Source organism: Chiloscyllium plagiosum, unplaced genomic scaffold, assembly GCF_037043375.1.
Source record: "Chiloscyllium plagiosum isolate Xiang-an unplaced genomic scaffold, Cpla_swu_hap1 HiC_scaffold_5, whole genome shotgun sequence".
In the NCBI taxonomy this organism is placed as follows: domain Eukaryota; kingdom Metazoa; phylum Chordata; class Chondrichthyes; order Orectolobiformes; family Hemiscylliidae; genus Chiloscyllium; species Chiloscyllium plagiosum.
Genome location: NW_028270143.1, coordinates 136955135 through 136972621, shown reverse-complemented (window position 1 = coordinate 136972621; position 17487 = coordinate 136955135). Strand labels below are relative to the sequence as shown.

The window sequence follows — 17487 nt, the reverse complement described above, 5'->3', positions numbered from 1 at the left end:
CAACCACTACAGCGGACAGCTGAAACTGACAACCGGAAGCGGCAGGGACAGGCCACTATAAACACCGGAGGAAACATCACAGAAGCACTTCACAGGAGGCTCCCAAGCACTGAGGATGTCACCTAGACAGGGGACTAAACGTCTGCAACACAAATTCCCAGCTCGGTGAACAGAACCACAGCAACGAGCACCCGAGCTACAAATCTTCTCCCAAACTTTGAGCTTTTTTTTAATTGCAGACCATCTTTCTCCTTTTCCATAATTAATGTAAAATGTACAGTATTGTGGTCTCTATCACTAAAATTATACTCTGTAGTTTTACCCAATAACAGCTTTGCCCAGGCTGTGCCTCATGTGCTGAGCAGTTGATGAGGGTATGGAAGGGGTAGAAAGGACCGGTGAGAATGAAGAATGCAATTGTCAGCTTCTCTAAATCCTGTCTGACACAACTTTGAACCTTTCCAGGCTTATGGAATTGTATGGAAAGCGATTGATCGGCAGACCGGAGAGGTGGTGGCAGTCAAGAAAATATTTGATGCGTTCAGAAATCAAACAGATGCGCAGGTATTTCAGGGGAGCATGGGTTCAGGGTGGTAGTTACATTGCACAGTGTGATCCCAGTATTGTTTGTGCTCTTCATTTCTAGGTATCTGCTGGTATTCAAACTGGAACCAGGTTCTCATTCTTATTTCTCTTATTTTTCAGAGGACATTTCGAGAAATATTATTCCTTCAGGTGAGTTTGGTGTGATTACTGCTGTTGTTACTGCCTTTACTGTCCATTCGAATGTACAGAGGGGATGGCCAGGGATTGGGGGGAGGACTGGCAGGGGAGACCAGGGAGGGAGGAGAAAGAAGATAGGGACAATCCTCCAGGAAATGTCAGGGTCAAAGAAAGCCCCCTTCCCCTCTTACTGTAGCCCCATTTCATTGTAACACATCTCCCCCCCCCCCCCACTGTAACCTATCTTCTCTCCCCTCCCCCCCCCCACTGTAACCTATCTTCCCCCCCCCTCCCCCTCGTAACCTCCTTTCCACCCTCACTGTAATGTCCCGTCACTATAGGCCACTCTCACTCCCTTACTATTACCCCAGTTCTCCGTATGCTCCCCCGTTCACTGATCCCTCAATGACTCTCTTCCCTTTTTCCTTTTGTCATTTCTCTCTGGAATTGCAGACCTGAGCCAGGCAGCTAGCTGCTATAGCTATCGGACATTGGATCCTGCTCCATCACTTGACGTCGTCTTTAGCTACTCCTGATTTCCTTGTAGATTTGTGCTGACCGCTGGGGGCATATGCACTTCTCCTGCACCTTGGATATGAGTCTGTATACAGTGGCCACGCCAACTATTGCCCACGCTATACTATCCTCACTAAGTTGCTGTTAGCTATTTGCATTAAACTCTCTTTATATCTGCTAGGAATTTGGAAACCATCCTAATATTATCAAACTGCTCAACGTGATTCGAGCAGCAAATGACAAAGACATCTACCTGGTCTTCGAATATATGGGTAAGGTACAGTGCCAGATGCACTGGAAACAATCAAACTGGGGCCAGGATCAAACACTGAGAAAGGATGGGAATGAGGCCAGGATATTTAACTGTTTACGGAATGGCATTCAGTGTGGTACAGGAAAGGATGGAGTGTATAAATGGAAAAAGGGTAGTAAATAGGAGCAACGAGGGAATAATGGGGAAAAGGCAAAATTAATGTCTACTGTTATTTGTAGTAATAATAAATTAGTTAATGGGACAAATAGAGGTTATTGGACGTTACTTTATAGCCATTACAGAGAGACATGGTTCCAAGGAGATCAAAGCTGGAAACTAAGTATTCAGGGTATGTGACCTTTGAAGGGCAGAATGATGGAGTGGGATTGTTGATCCGGAATGAATTAAGTATGATAGCAGGACGTGGTTTTGGGTCAGATAATGTCGAACCCATATGGGTGGAGGTAAGAAATATAAAACAAAACAAGACACTGGTGAGAGTAGGCCCCCTTTCAATGTCTATACTGAAGGATGGAGAATAAATCAGAATCCAATGAGGGCATGTGAAAAGGCAGGAGATTAATCTTGGGTGATTTTAATCTTCATGGAGATTGGACTTATCAGAGGCAACTATGAGAATGAATTCATGGTGTATTCATAATGATTTTCCTAGAAGAATGTGTTGTAGATCCAATCATGGATCAGGCTATTTTGGATCTGGTAATGTTTGATGAGGCATGTTTAATCATTGATTCTCTGGGAAACAGTGACCATAACCTGGTAGAACTTGACATTCAGTTTGAGTGTGTGAAACCTGGGTCAGAAACAACTGTGCTAAACTTAAGTAAACAGAATTGGTTGAACTGGACTAGGAAAGAAGTTTACCAGAAAGTATTTTTTGATAAGCAGTAGTAGATGTTGAAGAAAATAATTCATGATTTAGAACAAGAGGAAGGAGTCGCACAAGGGGATAAATCAATCATATTTAACCTGGGAAATTAAGGATAGTGTCAAATTGAAAAAGACTCAGAAAGTAACAAAGATTGTTGGTAAGTGAGAATTTTGAGGAAACTTTAGAAACTAACAAAAAATGACCAAACAAAAAGGGAGAAAATGAACTTTCAGGTTAAATTAACACATAGGTAAAATTGCCATGGTGCCAGAGGATTGTATAGCTGCTCTGTTGTCAGAGATGAATAGTAGTCAATTTAACCTGAAGGTCACCATGTCTCAGGTGAGGGTCAAGGTTGAAAATAAAGAACAGTACAGCACGGGAATAGGCCCTTTAGCCCACCAATCCTGTGCCGATGCATGATGCCTTCCTAAACTAAAAGAAGTTTGCTTCTATGCAGTCCATATCCATCTTTTCCCTCCATAGTCATGTATCTGACAAGATGCCTCTTAAATGTTGCTATTGTATCTGCTTCTACCGCCACGTCCTCTGACAGCACCTTCTAGGCACTTACCACCCTCTGTGTAGAAAACTTGCCTTGTTTTAACATATTATCTTTTAACCTCTATCCCATAGTAATCTGACATTTCTACCCTGGGGAAAAGGTTATCCATTTTATTCATGCCTTTCATAATTTTGTCAATTTTTTGTCAGGTTGCCCCTCAGCCTCTGATGTTCAAGTGGAAACAAACCAGATTTTTCCAATCTCTCTTCATGGTTAATACCCCAAAGCCAGGCAACATCCTTGTGAACCTTTTCTATACTCTGTCTAAAGCCACCAGATCCTTCTGGTAGTGTGACAACACTCTTAATTCCAGATTTTTAAAAATTGGATTCAAATTCTACCATCTGGTGGGGCAGGGGGCTGAGTAACCCGAACACGGCCTGGGTCTTTGGATTAACAACCCATTGATAATACTAATGGCCATCGTCTGCCTGGTTGGTCAATTGATCAAGATCCCTTTATAATCTTAGTTAACCTTCTTTACTTTCGACTTTACCAACAATTGGTGTCATCTGCAAACATAATAATCATGCCTCCTAAATTCTCATCTAAATTGTTAATATAAATGACAAACAACAATGAACCCAGCTCTGATCCCTGTGGAACACCGCTGGTCACAGGCATCCAGTCCGAAAAACAACCCTCTACCGCCACTCTCTGTCACCTACTGTCAAACCAATTTTGTATCCAATTGGTAAGCTCCCTTCTGAATCCCATGTGATCTAATTCTACTAACCAGTCGACCACATGGAACCTTGTCAAAGGCTTGACTAAAGTCCATGTAGACAACAGCCATCACTCTTGGATATAGCACTTGAGGTTAGAGTTCAAAGGAAAGATCAAAATCAAGATGATGGAATTAGATGATCAGCCATGATCATAATGCACAGCAGAGCAGGCCCAAAGGACCGAATGGCTTCCTCCTGTTGCTATTTTCCACATCTATGAAACAGACCAGATTCTCAGAGGACGTGTAGTGAGAGGATGGGTAGGTGGAGCTGAGGACACAAGAAGATCAGCCATGATCTTACTGAATGGTAGAGCAGGCTCGAGGGGCCAGATGGCCTACTCCTGCTCCGAGTTCTTAGGGTCTTATAACTTGACAGGGAGAGCTTCCAAAAGGGAGCTGGGTATATATTTGAAAATGATGGACTGAGAGGGCTATGAGGATAGGGCTGGAGAATGTGACTATCTGGGTGGCTCTTTCAGGAGCTGGTACAGACAAGATTGGTTGAATGACTGCCTCCTGTCCTGTAAGATCCTATGATAGTTGGTTATTTCTCCTGGAGGGAGAGTCTGGGGTCAGAGGGCATGCCTTCAGACTAAGGAGCCGCACATTTAAGAGTGAGATGAGAAATTTGATCTGTCACAGAATAATGAAACTTTGAAATTCTTTATCATAGGGGACTTGCAAGGCTGTATTTTTAAGATATTTTTATCATTAAGGGACTCGAGGGTTATGTTGTGTGAGAGGCTGATGTCCTCAGGGTCGAGATACTGTGTGAAAGGGTGACAATCCTGAGGGTCAGGGTGCTGTGTGACAGAGTGATGTCCCTGGGGGTCGGGGTGCTGTGTGACGGGGTGATGACCCTGGGGGTCGGGGTGCTGTGTGACGGGGTGACGACCCTGGGGGTTGGGGTGCTGTGTGACGGGGTGACGACCCTGGGGGTTGGGGTGCTGTGTGACGGGGTGATGACCCTGGGGGTCGGTGGGGAGGGTCGGGGTGCTGTGTGATGGGCTGTTGACCCTGGGGGTTGGGGGTCAGGGTGCTGTGTGACAGGGTGATGACCCTGGGGACCGGGGGGGGGTCGGGGTGCTGTGTGACGGGGTGATGACCCTGGGGACCGGGGGGGGGTCGGGGTGCTGTGTGACGGGGTGATGACCCTGGGGGTCGGGGTGTTGTGTGACGGGGTGATGACCCTGGGGGTCAGGGTGTTGTGTGACGGGGTGATGACCCTGGGGGTCGGGGTGTTGTGTGATGGGGTGATGACCCTGGGGTTCGAGGTGATGACCCTGGGGCTTGGGGTACTGTGTGACAGGATAATGACCCTGGGGATCGGGGTGATGACTCTGGGGCTTGGGGTACTGTGTGACAGGGTGATGACCCTGGGGATTGGGGTGATGACTCTGGGGCTTGGGGTACTGTGTGACAGGATAATGACCCTGGGGATCGGGGTGATGACTCTGGGGCTTGGGGTACTGTGTGACAGGATAATGACCCTGGGGATCGGGGTGATGACTCTGGGGCTTGGGGTACTGTGTGACAGGGTGATGACCCTGGGGATCGGGGTGATGACCCCGGGGCTTGGGGTGCTGTGTGACAGGGTGATGACCCTGGGGATCGGGATGATGACCCTGGGGGTCGGGGTACTGTGAGACGGGGTGATGACCCTGGGGATCGGGATGATGACCCTGGGGGTCGGGGTACTGTGAGACGGGGTGATGACCCTGGGGATCGGGATGATGACCCTGGGGGTCGGGGTACTGTGAGACGGGGTGATGACCCTGGGGGGTCGGGGTACTGTGTGACGGGGTGATGACCCTGGGGGTCAGGGTGCTGTGTGACGGGGTGATGACCCTGGGGGTCGGGGTGTTGTGTGATGGGGTGATGACCCTGGGGTTCGAGGTGATGACCCTGGGGCTTGGGGTACTGTGTGACAGGATAATGACCCTGGGGATCGGGGTGATGACCCCGGGGCTTGGGGTGCTGTGTGACAGGATAATGACCCTGGGGATCGGGATGATGACCCTGGGGGTCGGGGTACTGTGAGACGGGGTGATGACCCTGGGGATCGGGATGATGACCCTGGGGGTCGGGGTGCTGTGAGACGGGGTGATGACCCTGGGGGTCAGGGTGCTGTGTGACGGGGTGATGACCCTGGGGACCGGGGTGCTGTGTGACAGGGTGATGACCCTGGGGATCGGGATGATGACCCTGGGGGGTCGGGGTACTGTGTGACGGGGCGATGACCCTGGGGGTCAGGGTGCTGTGTGACGGGGTGATGACCCTGGGGGTCGGGGTGCTGTGTGACGGGGTGATAGCTCTTTCTGTCTTGCTGTGTATTGCAGAGACTGATTTGCACGCTGTGATAAAGAAGGGAAATCTGTTGAAGGATATTCACATTCGCTACATCCTATACCAGCTATTGAAAGCCACCAAATTTATCCATTCCGGAAATGTTATCCATCGGGATCAGAAGGTAGGACTATGGAGCTGCCAACAGAAACAACTCTGAAGGTGGTGCAGGAGCAGAGACATCTGGTAGAGGATGAAGGATGGTAGAGAGAATAGTTAATAAAGCATAGAGTACCTTGGGCTTCGTTAACTGGGAGAAAGTGAGGACTGCAGATGCTGGAGATCAGAGCTGAAAAATGTGTTGCTGGAAAAGCGCAGCAGGTCAGGCAGCATCCAAGGAGCAGGAGAATCAACGTTTCGGGCATAAGCCCGAAGAAGGACTTATGCCGAAACGTCGATTCTCCTGCTCCTTGGATGCTACCTGACCTGCTGCGCTTTTCCAGCAACACATTTTTCAGCTTCATTAACTGGGGCAATAAGGACAACAGTAACGTTATACTAAACCTGTATAAGGCAATAATTCAGCCTCACCTGAAATATCTGGTATGGTTCTGAGTGGTGTTAGGTGGCCTCGTGTCTGAGTCACTAAAGGTTGGTATGCAGCTACAGCAAGGGATTGAGATGGTTAATGGGATGCTGGCCTTTGTCTCGAGGAATTGAACATAAAAGTAAGGACGTTCTGCTTCAGTTATACAGGGCATTGCCAAGGCCACATCGTTAATACCGTGTGCAGTTTTGGTCTCTATTTAAGGAACGGTGGAAATGCATTAGAGATGATTGTTAGACGGAGATGTCCCAGATCAGTATCTGGAAGAGAAGGATTGTCTTATGAGAAACAGGTCAGAGATGATCAAATGGTGGAGCAGATTTGATGGGTCAAATGGCCTGATAGAACATAGAACAATCCAGCGCAGAACAGGCCCTTCGGCCCTCGATGTTGCGCCGACCTGTGAACTATTCTCAGCTCATCCCCCTACACTATCCCATCATCATCCATGTGCTTATCTAAGAATTGTTTAAATCTCCCTAATGTGGCTGAGTTAACTACATTGGCAGGCAGGGCATTCCACACCCTTATCACTCTCTGAGTAAAGAACCTGCCTCTGACATCTGTCTTAAATCTATCACCCCTCAATTTGTAGTTATGCCCCTCGTACATGCTGATGTCATCATCTGAGGAAAAAGACTTTCACTGTCTACCCTATCTAATCCTCTGATCATCTTGTATGTCTCTGTCAAATCCCCCCGTAGCCTTCTTCTTTCCAATGAGAACAGACCCAAGTCTCTCAGCCTTTCCTCATAAGACCTTCCCTCCAGACCAGGCGACATCCTGGTAAATCTCCTCTGCATCTTTTCCAATGCTTCCACATACTTCCCGAAATATGGGGACCAGACTGTACACAATATTCCAAGTGTAACTTGCTTCTATAGCTTCTGGGAGAAAGTGAGGACTGCAGATGCTGGAGATCAGAGCTTAAAAATGTGTTGCTGGAAAAGCGCAGCAGGTCAGGCAGCATCAAAGGAGCAGGAGAATCGACGTTTCGGGCATAAGCCCTTCTTCAGGAATGAGGAGGATGTGCCAAGTAGGCTAAAATAAAAGGTAGGGGGGAGGGGCGTTGGGAATACGATAGGTGAGGACCAGTGGGGTTCTGTCCTGGTGGCGATTGGAGGGGCGGGGCTCAAGGGCGGAGGAGCGGGAAGTGGAGGAGATGCGGTGGAGAGCATCGTCAACCACGTCTGAAGGCAAATCGCGGTCTTTGAAGAAGGAGGCCATCTGACCGACTCCCACAGCTACCTAGACTACACCTCCTCCCACCCTGCCCCCTGTAAAAACACCATCCCATATTCCCAATTCCTTTGCCTTCGCCGCATCTGCTCCCAGGAGGACCAATTCCAATACCGAACAACCCAGATGGCCTCCTCCTTCAAAGACCGCAATTTCCCCTCAGATGTGGTTGACGATGCTCTCCACCGCATCTCCTCCACTTCCCGCTCCTCCGCCCTTGAACCCCGCCCCTCCAATCGCCACCAGGACAGAACCCCACTGGTCCTCACCTACCACCCCACCAACCTCCAGATACATCGTATTATCCTTCGTCATTTCTGCCACCTCCAAACAGACCCCACCACCAGGGATATATTTCCCTCCCCTCCCCTATCAGCGTTCTGGAAAGACCACTCCCTCCGTGACTCCCTCGTCAGATCCACACCCCCCACCAACCCAACCTCCACTCCCGGCACCTTCCCCTGCAACCGCAAGAAATGCAAAACTTGCGCCAACACCTCCCCCCTCACTTCCCTCCAAGGCCCCAAGGGATCCTTCCATATCCGTCACAAATTCACCTGCACGTCCACACACATCATTTACTGCATCCGCTGCACCCGATGTGGCCTCCTCTATATTGGGGAGACAGGCCGCCTACTTGTGGAACGTTTCAGGGAACACCTCTGGGATACCAGCACCAACCAACCCAACCGCCCCGTGGCTGAACACTTTAACTCCCCCTCCCACTCCGCCAAGGACATGCAGGTCCTTGGCCTCCTCCATCGCCAGACCATGGCAACACGCGCCTGGAGGAAGAGCGCCTCATCTTCCGTCTAGGAATCCTCCAACCACAAGGGATGAATGCGGATTTCTCCAGCTTCCTCACTTCCCCTCCCCCCTACCTTTTCTCAGTCCCAACCCTCGGATTCAGCACCGCCTTCTTGACCTGCGATCTTCTTCCCGATCTCTCCGCACCCCCCCCCCCTCCGGCCTATCACCCTCACCTTAACCTCCTTCCACCTATCGTATTCCCAACACCCCTCCCTCAAATCCCTCCTCCCTACCTTTTATCTTAGCCTGCTGGACACACTTTCCTCATTCCTGAAGAAGGGCTTAAGCCCGAAACGTCGATTCTCCTGTTCCTTTGCTGCCTAACCAGTTGCTCTATATCTTCTGGACAGACTGGGCTTGTATCTATTGGAGTTTAGAGTAGGGGCTGACCTGATTGAAGTGTAAGATCCTGAATGGTCTTGACAAGGTCCATGGGATGTTTTCTGTTTGGGTCCGTCCTGAACGAGGGGGCTCTGTTTTACAATTAGGGATCGTCCTTTCAGGATAAAGATGCAGGGAGTTTTTTTCCTGTGGGTTGAGAGGCTTTGGAACTCTGTCTCAAAAGGCGGTTTCATCTTTAAGGCAGAGGCGAATAGATTTTTTGATGGGCAGGGTGTTAAGGGTTGTTGGGGTGGATAGGGAAGTGGAATTGAAAATGCAAACAGATAAACACAGTGAAAGGTGGAACAGGCTCGAGGGGTTGCATAATCTACCTCTACTCCTAACTGATATGTTTGTGTAATTAAATCGCCCATTAATTTTCCACACACAAGAGTACAGACCATGTGCTTTCTCATGTACAGTGGCAGGGTATTCAGGCTGACATTGTATATTTTCATATTCAGAGACAGCTCGTTGATGCTGGCATTGTATATTTTCAGGGTCTGGGATAAATTAATGCTAGGGTCTTACTGAAATGTTCTCGAACTCTCTGACTTCAGCTGTGTGCTCACTCTCCAGCCTTCCAACATCCTCCTAGATGCAGACTGCTTTGTGAAACTCTGTGACTTTGGTCTGGCTCGCTGCATTAATCAGATCCAAGAGGAGCAGGGGAATGCAGCATTAACGGAGTATGTGGCGACTCGCTGGTATCGAGCACCAGAAATCCTCCTTGCATCTCCCAGGTAAGAAGGTGCAGAAATCTTGGTGTTTAATTGGTGGATTAGTGAAAAGAGAATGAATTAGACTGGGTGGAGGACTCTGTGGTCTTCTGCCCCTAGGTTTAGAACATAGAAAAGTACAGCACATAACCAGGCCCTTTGGCCCATAATGTTGTGCCGAGGATTAATCCTAATGTAAAATAAAATAACTTAACCTAAGCACCCCTCAACTTACTGCTCTCCATGTGCATGTCCAGCAGTCACTTAAATGTCCCTAATGACTCTGCAGTATCTACTATTATTTAGTATCTGCTATTGTTAAGTGCTGAAACTTTATTGCTGGAACAGCACAGCAGGTCAGGCAGCATCCAGGGAACAGGAGATTCGACGTTTCGGGCACAGGCCCGTCGAATCTCCTGTTCCCTGGATGCTGCCTGACCTGCTGTGCTGTTCCAGCAATAAAGTTTCAACTTTGATCTCCAGCATCTGCAGACCTCACTTTCTCCTATTGTTAAGTGCTATCTACTATAATTTAGCTGGTTAAAACTAATAATAAGTTTAAACAGTTATATTCAGCTGTCTTTAAACGTTGCCTTCAAGCAACTTTAAAGAGAGTTAAAACGATCAAATGCTAATGGCAGCTCAGCTGAAATTTAGATGTACAGCTGTCATCTAGTTGCATGAACCTGCAAGGTTTTCCAGATGATATAAGTCACATCCTGTGTTAAGAACTTTAAATACGCTGTAAACTGAGAGGACAGGCAGCAGCAGCAACACAAAGCTAGCAGCAGTTACTGCAGCTGACCGCTCCCCAGCTGATTGCTTGACTGGACTCTTGGTAAGTCATGTAATTTTTACTTTGCTTATTTGCTAAGAAAGGCTACGTTCATACACATGATTGAATCTTCATATACAATGTACCATTCTGCTTTTGATTAATTATTCTAAATAAAAGTCACGAATTTTAATTAATGTCAAAGTCTAGTTTTTGGAGAATAAGTAAAGTGTGCTTTAAACAAAGGCTCGAGAACTCTCACCTGCTGAGGTTCCAGGAGGTAGAACCCACTACCATACAATTAACTCTTCGGAAACACTCCTTAGCTAGTGTCTGGGATAAGTAACCTCCCTTGAGCAGCGTATCTAACTTACTGGTAGAAGGAAGTATTGTCATTGCTGATTCTAGCAGTATATTATATCCCACTATAAGCAATTTTAAAGACCAAAGGAATAAAGAGGCCTTATGGATCTCAGTGACCTAACTACTAGGGCGAAGGGGAAAAAATCTTCTAACTGTCACAGGTTATGTTCTTAACATAACAAATAAAAGCAAAATGCTGCAGAAATGAATCAGGAGTAGGCCATTCAGCCCCTCGAGCCTGGTCCGTCTTTCAATAAAATCAAGGCTTCTCTGATTGGTTACTCAAATCCACATTGCCACCTACCCTGATAACCTTTCACCTCCTTATTTAACAAGAATCTCTCCACCTTGGCCTTCAAAATATTTAATGACTCTGTTTCCACTACTTTTTTTTTTGCAGAGAGTTCCAAAGACTCATGACCTTCTGAGAGAAACATTTTTACCTCATCTGTTTTAAATGGGTGAACCCCGAGTTTTAAACAGTGACCCTTAGTTTTAGATTCTCCCACAGGAGGAAGCATCCTTTCCCCATCCACCCGGTTAAGAGCCCCCAGGACTGCTTAATTAAGGCAACTCTTAATCTTCTAAACTTCAGCATGTCCCAGTCTGTTCAACCTTTCCTCATAAGACAACCCCTGATTCCAGGGATTAGTCTGATAAACCTCCCCTGAACTGCCTCACACGCATTTACATCCTTATTGAAGGTGACCAGTACTGTACACAGTGCTCCAGATGTGGTCCCCCAGAACCCTGGTGAAGTGTAACTTCCCTCCTTTTGTATTCAATTCTTCTGGCAATAAATGAAAACATTCTATTTCCTGTTTATTTGCTGTACCTACATACATACCTTTTTCAAATCGTACACTGCGACCCCCAGATCCCTCTGCAGCTCAGAGCTATACAATCTCCCGCCATTTAGATAATCTTTGCCCCTTCACTTAACCTATCAATTTTTATCGTAGGCTCTTTCTGTCCTTTTTGTTAACTTACTTTTCTACCTATCTTTGTGTCATCAGCTAATTTAGCAACTGTACCTCTGTCCTTTCATTTAAGTCATTTATATAAATAAATGTGGAAATCTGAAATTAAAGCAAAAAGTGCTAGAAATATTCAGCAAATCAGGCAGCATCGTCAGAGAGAGAGATAGTCGATGTTTCAGAGTGATGTTCCAATGAACGGCCACTGGTTTTGAACTTCAGCTGTTTTTGAGGGTTACTCAACCCAAAATGTTAATTCTGATTTCTCTCTACAGATGCTGCCAGACTTGTTGAGCTTTTCCAGCAATTTCTGTTTTTGTTTCTGATTTACACCATCTGCAGTTGTTGTGGTTTCTATTTAGCTGCTTCCCTCTCCATTGTATTTTGTACTGTTAGATATCTGGTGGTCACTTCCAAAAAGTACCAATGACTTGGATGAAGGGACAGAGGTATAGTTGCTAAATTTGCTGATGACACAAAGATAAGTGGAAAAGTAAGTTAACGACAAGGACAGAAGAAGCCTACAATAAATATTTAATGAGGGTTGACAGTCAGATTTTGGACAGGAAGCTTTGGAGAAGTTTGCCTGCTTTTTAGAATAATGTCATGGATCTTTTTATTGACTGAAGGGATCAGTTCAGGCCATTGGTATAAGGTATCATCTGAAAGGCAGCACCTTGACAATGCTTTATGAAAACAGAAAGAATTACAGATGCTGTCAATCAGAAATAAAAACTGATGTTGCTGTACACGCTGAGCAGGTCTGGCAGCATTTACGAAGAGAAGTTGGAGTTAATGTTTTGATCCGGTGACCTTTATTCAGAGCTGCTGAACTTTACCTCTGACAGTGCTGCCCAGGAGGGGGTCAGTTTAATCCTGGCGTGAGCTCACTGGGCATGAGTCCCCATGGGCACGTGTGTTGATGTGCTTGTCTGTAGACTGTCTGCACATGGTCTTATCCATCGGCCCTTGAGTTAAGGATTTGAGGTGAGGTGGATTGGACAGTCAATGGAGAATAGACCTTGCACCAGTAAAGAGGGTGAGTGTTCAGGCAGCAATAAAAATGGGTTAAAAGTATTTTTTCTATCCACTTGTGGCTGGCTGGCCAGCATTTTTTGCTCGTCCCGAGTTGCCGTTGAACTGAGTGACTTGTTAGGCCATTTCAGATGGTGTTTGAGAGCCACCCACATTGCTGTGGGTCTGGAGTTACATGTAGGCCAGACCAGATGAGGATGATAGATTCCCTTCCCTGAGGGATATTAGTGAGGCAGATGGATTTTTCCAGCAATCAACGCTGTTTTCATGGTCATCCATAGATTCTTAATTCCAGATATCTTTCTTTGAATTCAGATTCCACCATCAAGCATTATAGAATTCCAACCGGGTCCTCAGAACTGTTTCTGCATTAATAGTCTATTGATAATACCACTAGCCACTGCCTCCCCATGATGAGAGCAAAGTCCATATCGTGTTAATGATGGTCACAAACAGATCTGCAATACAAGAATAACTGATGAAAGTATACTGAAAATAATTAAAGAAAGGAAATATGTGTCCACCGTATCAGGTGTGAAAACAGAGTTCCTGACAGCAGTAATGGCATAGCAAGCTCAGATCTTCGTGATCAGAAAACCTGTTCAAAGGACAAAGGTCAGGATTTCTAAGTCCCTAGGTGGTGTTTTAGAGTTTGATTTGATTTCTTTATTGTCATGTGTATTTATTATAAATACAGTGAAAAATGTTTAGTGTCGCCACTCTCCGTTGCCTTTTAAAATGCAGAAAATCAGCCAAAGCTCAATATTAAGTCAGAAAAATAAAACAATAAAGTTCATCCGATAGTCTTATCTCAGTAAAGTTGGGCAGTCTTTGGAATATCCTGCTTCTAACTCAGCCATAAACCTGGATCCAGGCTCCTCCACTCCGCTACCTCGAGTACCTGCTGCTAAACTGACGAGGCTGCTGCTGGAACAAAGAGTTGCCATTCTCTAGTACCAAGGGAAACAACTGCCCACTCTTCAGCCTGTCCATACCCCTCCTAAGCTTTTACTCCTCAATCATGTCACCTGCTCAATCTTTTTTACTCAGAAGAAAACAATCCAAAACTAGCCACGAATAAAGAAAAGTACAAAGTTTGTGCGAAGATTTGTAGCTCGGGTGCTCGTTGTTGTGGTTCTGTTCGCTGAGCTGGGAATTTGTGTTGCAGACGTTTCATCCCCTGTCTAGGTGACATCGTCAGTGCTTGGGAGCCTCCTGTGATTCAATCTGTGGATTCAATCAATAAACACATCGACCTGGACCCAATATACCGACCACTGCAGCGAACAGCTGGAACTGACAACCGGAAGAGGCAGATTCAAACCACTATAAATGCCGGAGGAAACATCACAGAAGCGCTTCACAGGAGGCTCCCAAGCACTGAGGATGTCACCGAGACAGGGGACGAAACGTCTGCAACACAAATTCCCAGCTCGGCGAACAGAACCACAATAAAGAAAAGTACTTTGGGATGATATTAGAGCAGGAGGTTGAGGAGCTGACATGAGGACGTGCTATTTTGGATCTACTAATGGGTCATTCTCACGTTGGCAGACTGAGACTGGTGGAGTACTGTACTTATGCCCCAGCTGTTCACAATGTATATCAATGATTTAGGATTAGGCCTTTGTAACCACTGCTGAGTTGAAAAATGTGGTGCTGGAAAAACACAACAGGTCAGGCAGCATCCAAGGAGCAGGAGAGTCGACATTTCGGGCATAAGCCCTTCTTCGGGAATGAGGCTGGTGTGCCAGGCGGGCTGAGATAAAAGATATGGGGGAGGGGCACTGGGAATACGATAGGTGGAAGGAGGTGAGGGTGATAGGCCGGAAAGGGGGGTGGGGGCAGAGAGGTCGGGAAGAAGATTGCAGGTCAAGAAGGCAGTGCTGAATCGGGGGGTTGGGACTGAGATAAGGTGGGGGAAGGGAAAATGAGGAAGCTGGAGAAATCTACATTCATCCCGTGTGGTTGGAGGGTTCCTAGGCGGAAAATGAGGTGCTCTTCCTCCAGGCATCGTATGCCCAGAGTCTGGCGATGGAGGCGGCCAAGGACCTGCATGTCTTTGGTGGAGTGGGAGGGTGCCACCTTCAAACAGACCCCACCACCAGGGATATATTTCACTCCCCTCCCCTATCAGCATTCTGGAGAGACCACTCCCTCTGCGACTCCCTCGTCAGGTCCACACCCCCCACCAACCCAACCTCCACTCCCGGCACCTTCCCCTGCAACCGCAAGAAGTGCAAAACTTGCGCCCACACCTCCCCCCTCACTTCCCTCCAAGGCCCCAAGGGATCCTTCCGTATCCATCGCAAATTCACCTGCACCTCCACACACATCATTTACTGCATCCGCTGCACCCGATGTGGTCTCCTCTACATTGGGGAGACAGGTCGCCTACTTGCGGAACGTTTCAGGGAACACCTCTGGGATACCAGCACCAACCAACCCAACTGCCCCGTGGCTGAACACTTTAACTCCCCCTCCCACTCCGCCAAGGACATGCAGGTCCTTGGCCTCCTCCATTGCAAGACCCTGACCACACAACGCCTGGAGGAAGAGCGCCTCATCTCCCTTCTAGGAACCCTCCAACCACACGGGATGAATGTAGATTTCTCCAGCTTCCTTATTTCCCCTACCCCCACCTTATCTCCGTCCCAACTCCCGGATTCAGCACCGCCTTCTTGACCTGCAATCTTCTTCCCGACCTCTCCGCCCCCATCCCCTCTCTCCTTCTATTACCCTCACCTCCTTCCATCTATCGTATTCCCAGCGCCCCTTCCCCAAATTCCCTCCCCCCTACCTTTTATTTCAGCCCACCTGGCAGACCAACCTCATTCCTGAAGAAGGAAACGTTGATTCTCCTGCTCCTCGGATGCTGCCTAGCCTGCTGTGTTTTCCCATCACCACATTTTCAACTCTGGTCTCCAGCATCTGCAGTCCTCACTTTCTCCTGTTTGTAACCAGTGCGTCCACATGAAGAGTCCAAGAAAAGTTGTAGTTGATGACCACTCCCAGGAGCTTGACACTCTCCACTCGTTCCACCTCTGTGCTATTAATGTGTTGGGGGGCATGAGTAATATCCTGCCGAAAGTCAATTATGAGTTCCTTGGTTTTGCCGGCATTGAGAGCTAGGTTGTTCTCAGTGCACCATTTTTCCAGGTTTTCCACCTCCTGTCTGTTTGTGTCACCATCTGAGATTCGACCGATTATGGTGGGTGTCATTAGCAAACTTATAAATGACATTAGTCTGGTATTTGGCGACAGTTATGGATACGCATTGAGTACAGTAGGGGGCTGAGTATGCACCCCTGGGGGGCTCCAGTGAGGATGAAATATTGTCCCCAATCTTCACTGATTGTGGCCTGTGGGTCAGGGAACTGAGGTTCCAGTTGTAGAGAGTGGGGCTTAGTCTGAGATCACTAAGTTTAGTAATCAGTCTTGTGGGGATAATAGTGTTGAAGGCTGAACTGTAGTCAATGAGTAGGGTTCTTACATAGCTGTTCTTGGTGTCAAGATGTTTCAGGAAGGAATGAAGGACAAGTGATATGGTATCTGACGTGGATCTCTTGGTCCAATAGGCAACACATTAATAGGCTGAACTATTAATCCAGAGACACAAGTAGTGTTCTGGGTCCAAATCCCGCCATGGCAAATGGTGAAGTTTGTATTCAATAAAAATCTGGAATTAAGAGTTTAATAATGACCATGGAATCATTGTCGATTGTTGGAAACACCCATCTGGTTTGCTAAAGTCCTTTAGGGAAGGAAACTGCCATCCTTACCTGGTCTGGCCTACATGTGACTCCAGATCCACAGTAATGTGTTAGACTCTAAACTATCCTCTGGCTAGACCAGCATTTATTGCCCATCCCTAATTACCCAGAGATGCCTTCATCCTGTGAATTAATAAAAACATTAGTTTTTCTCAGAAGTTGTGAATCTTTGGAAATCTCTACCACAGCAGGATGTGGCAGCTCAAACTTTGTATTTGTTCAAGGTAGAGATTGAGAAATCTTAATTACCAGCGGCATAAAGTGTTACGGAATAGTCTGGGTAGATATTTCTAATCGAGCTGTTCAGAAATGTTATTACGTACCTGTGGAGCAGGTGGGCCTGAACCTGGCTCCCGGCTCTGAGCTAGGCCACAGGAGGTTAATCAGCCATGTTTCTATTAAATGGGCGAGTAGGGTCAATGGACTGAATTGTATGTTTCCTATCTCAGTCCAAAATGATTTGCCCCATATCCTGAGACTGAGACCTGTTTTCCGAGATCACTTTCCCCATTCCTCCCATCATCTCAGCATCTAGTCTAGTCCTGCTGAGTTTTATGTTACAGTGAGATCCCCCCTCATTTTTCTGAACTCAAGTGAACATAGGCCCAGTTGGCCCCATCTCTCTTCAAATCAAAAGTTGGTAGGTGGCTGGGTCTGGCTGTGGGGTTTGGTAATTACCCACCTGCAAGTATCCAGTCAGCAAACACTGCTCCTCACTGACCGAATAAAGGCAGTGGGGAAACACAGGCTGCAGCTGGGCTCATGCACGTGTGTCTGAGGTAGCTACAGCCATCGCTGACTGCCCCATAGAGGAACTCCCATCCAAAGCAGCAGCCTGGCAGG

General features: G+C 47.2%; 1 protein-coding gene across 3 annotated transcripts in view; it reads left to right on the top strand.

Moving 5' to 3' along the window:
* The window catches only part of mapk15 (mitogen-activated protein kinase 15), a 78645-nt gene that overhangs the window by 28456 nt on the left and 32702 nt on the right, over nt 1–17487 (top strand). For 2 of the 3 annotated variants that reach the window (XM_087987751.1, XM_087987752.1), the window contains exons 2-6: nt 466–564; nt 706–735; nt 1421–1511; nt 6019–6149; nt 9582–9745. In XM_087987751.1, the coding sequence (XP_087843877.1) occupies nt 466–564; nt 706–735; nt 1421–1511; nt 6019–6149; nt 9582–9745 (515 nt within the window). The remainder of the gene's footprint in view (nt 1–465; nt 565–705; nt 736–1420; nt 1512–6018; nt 6150–9581; nt 9746–17487) is intronic. The other variant, XM_087987753.1, reaches the window with a different exon arrangement.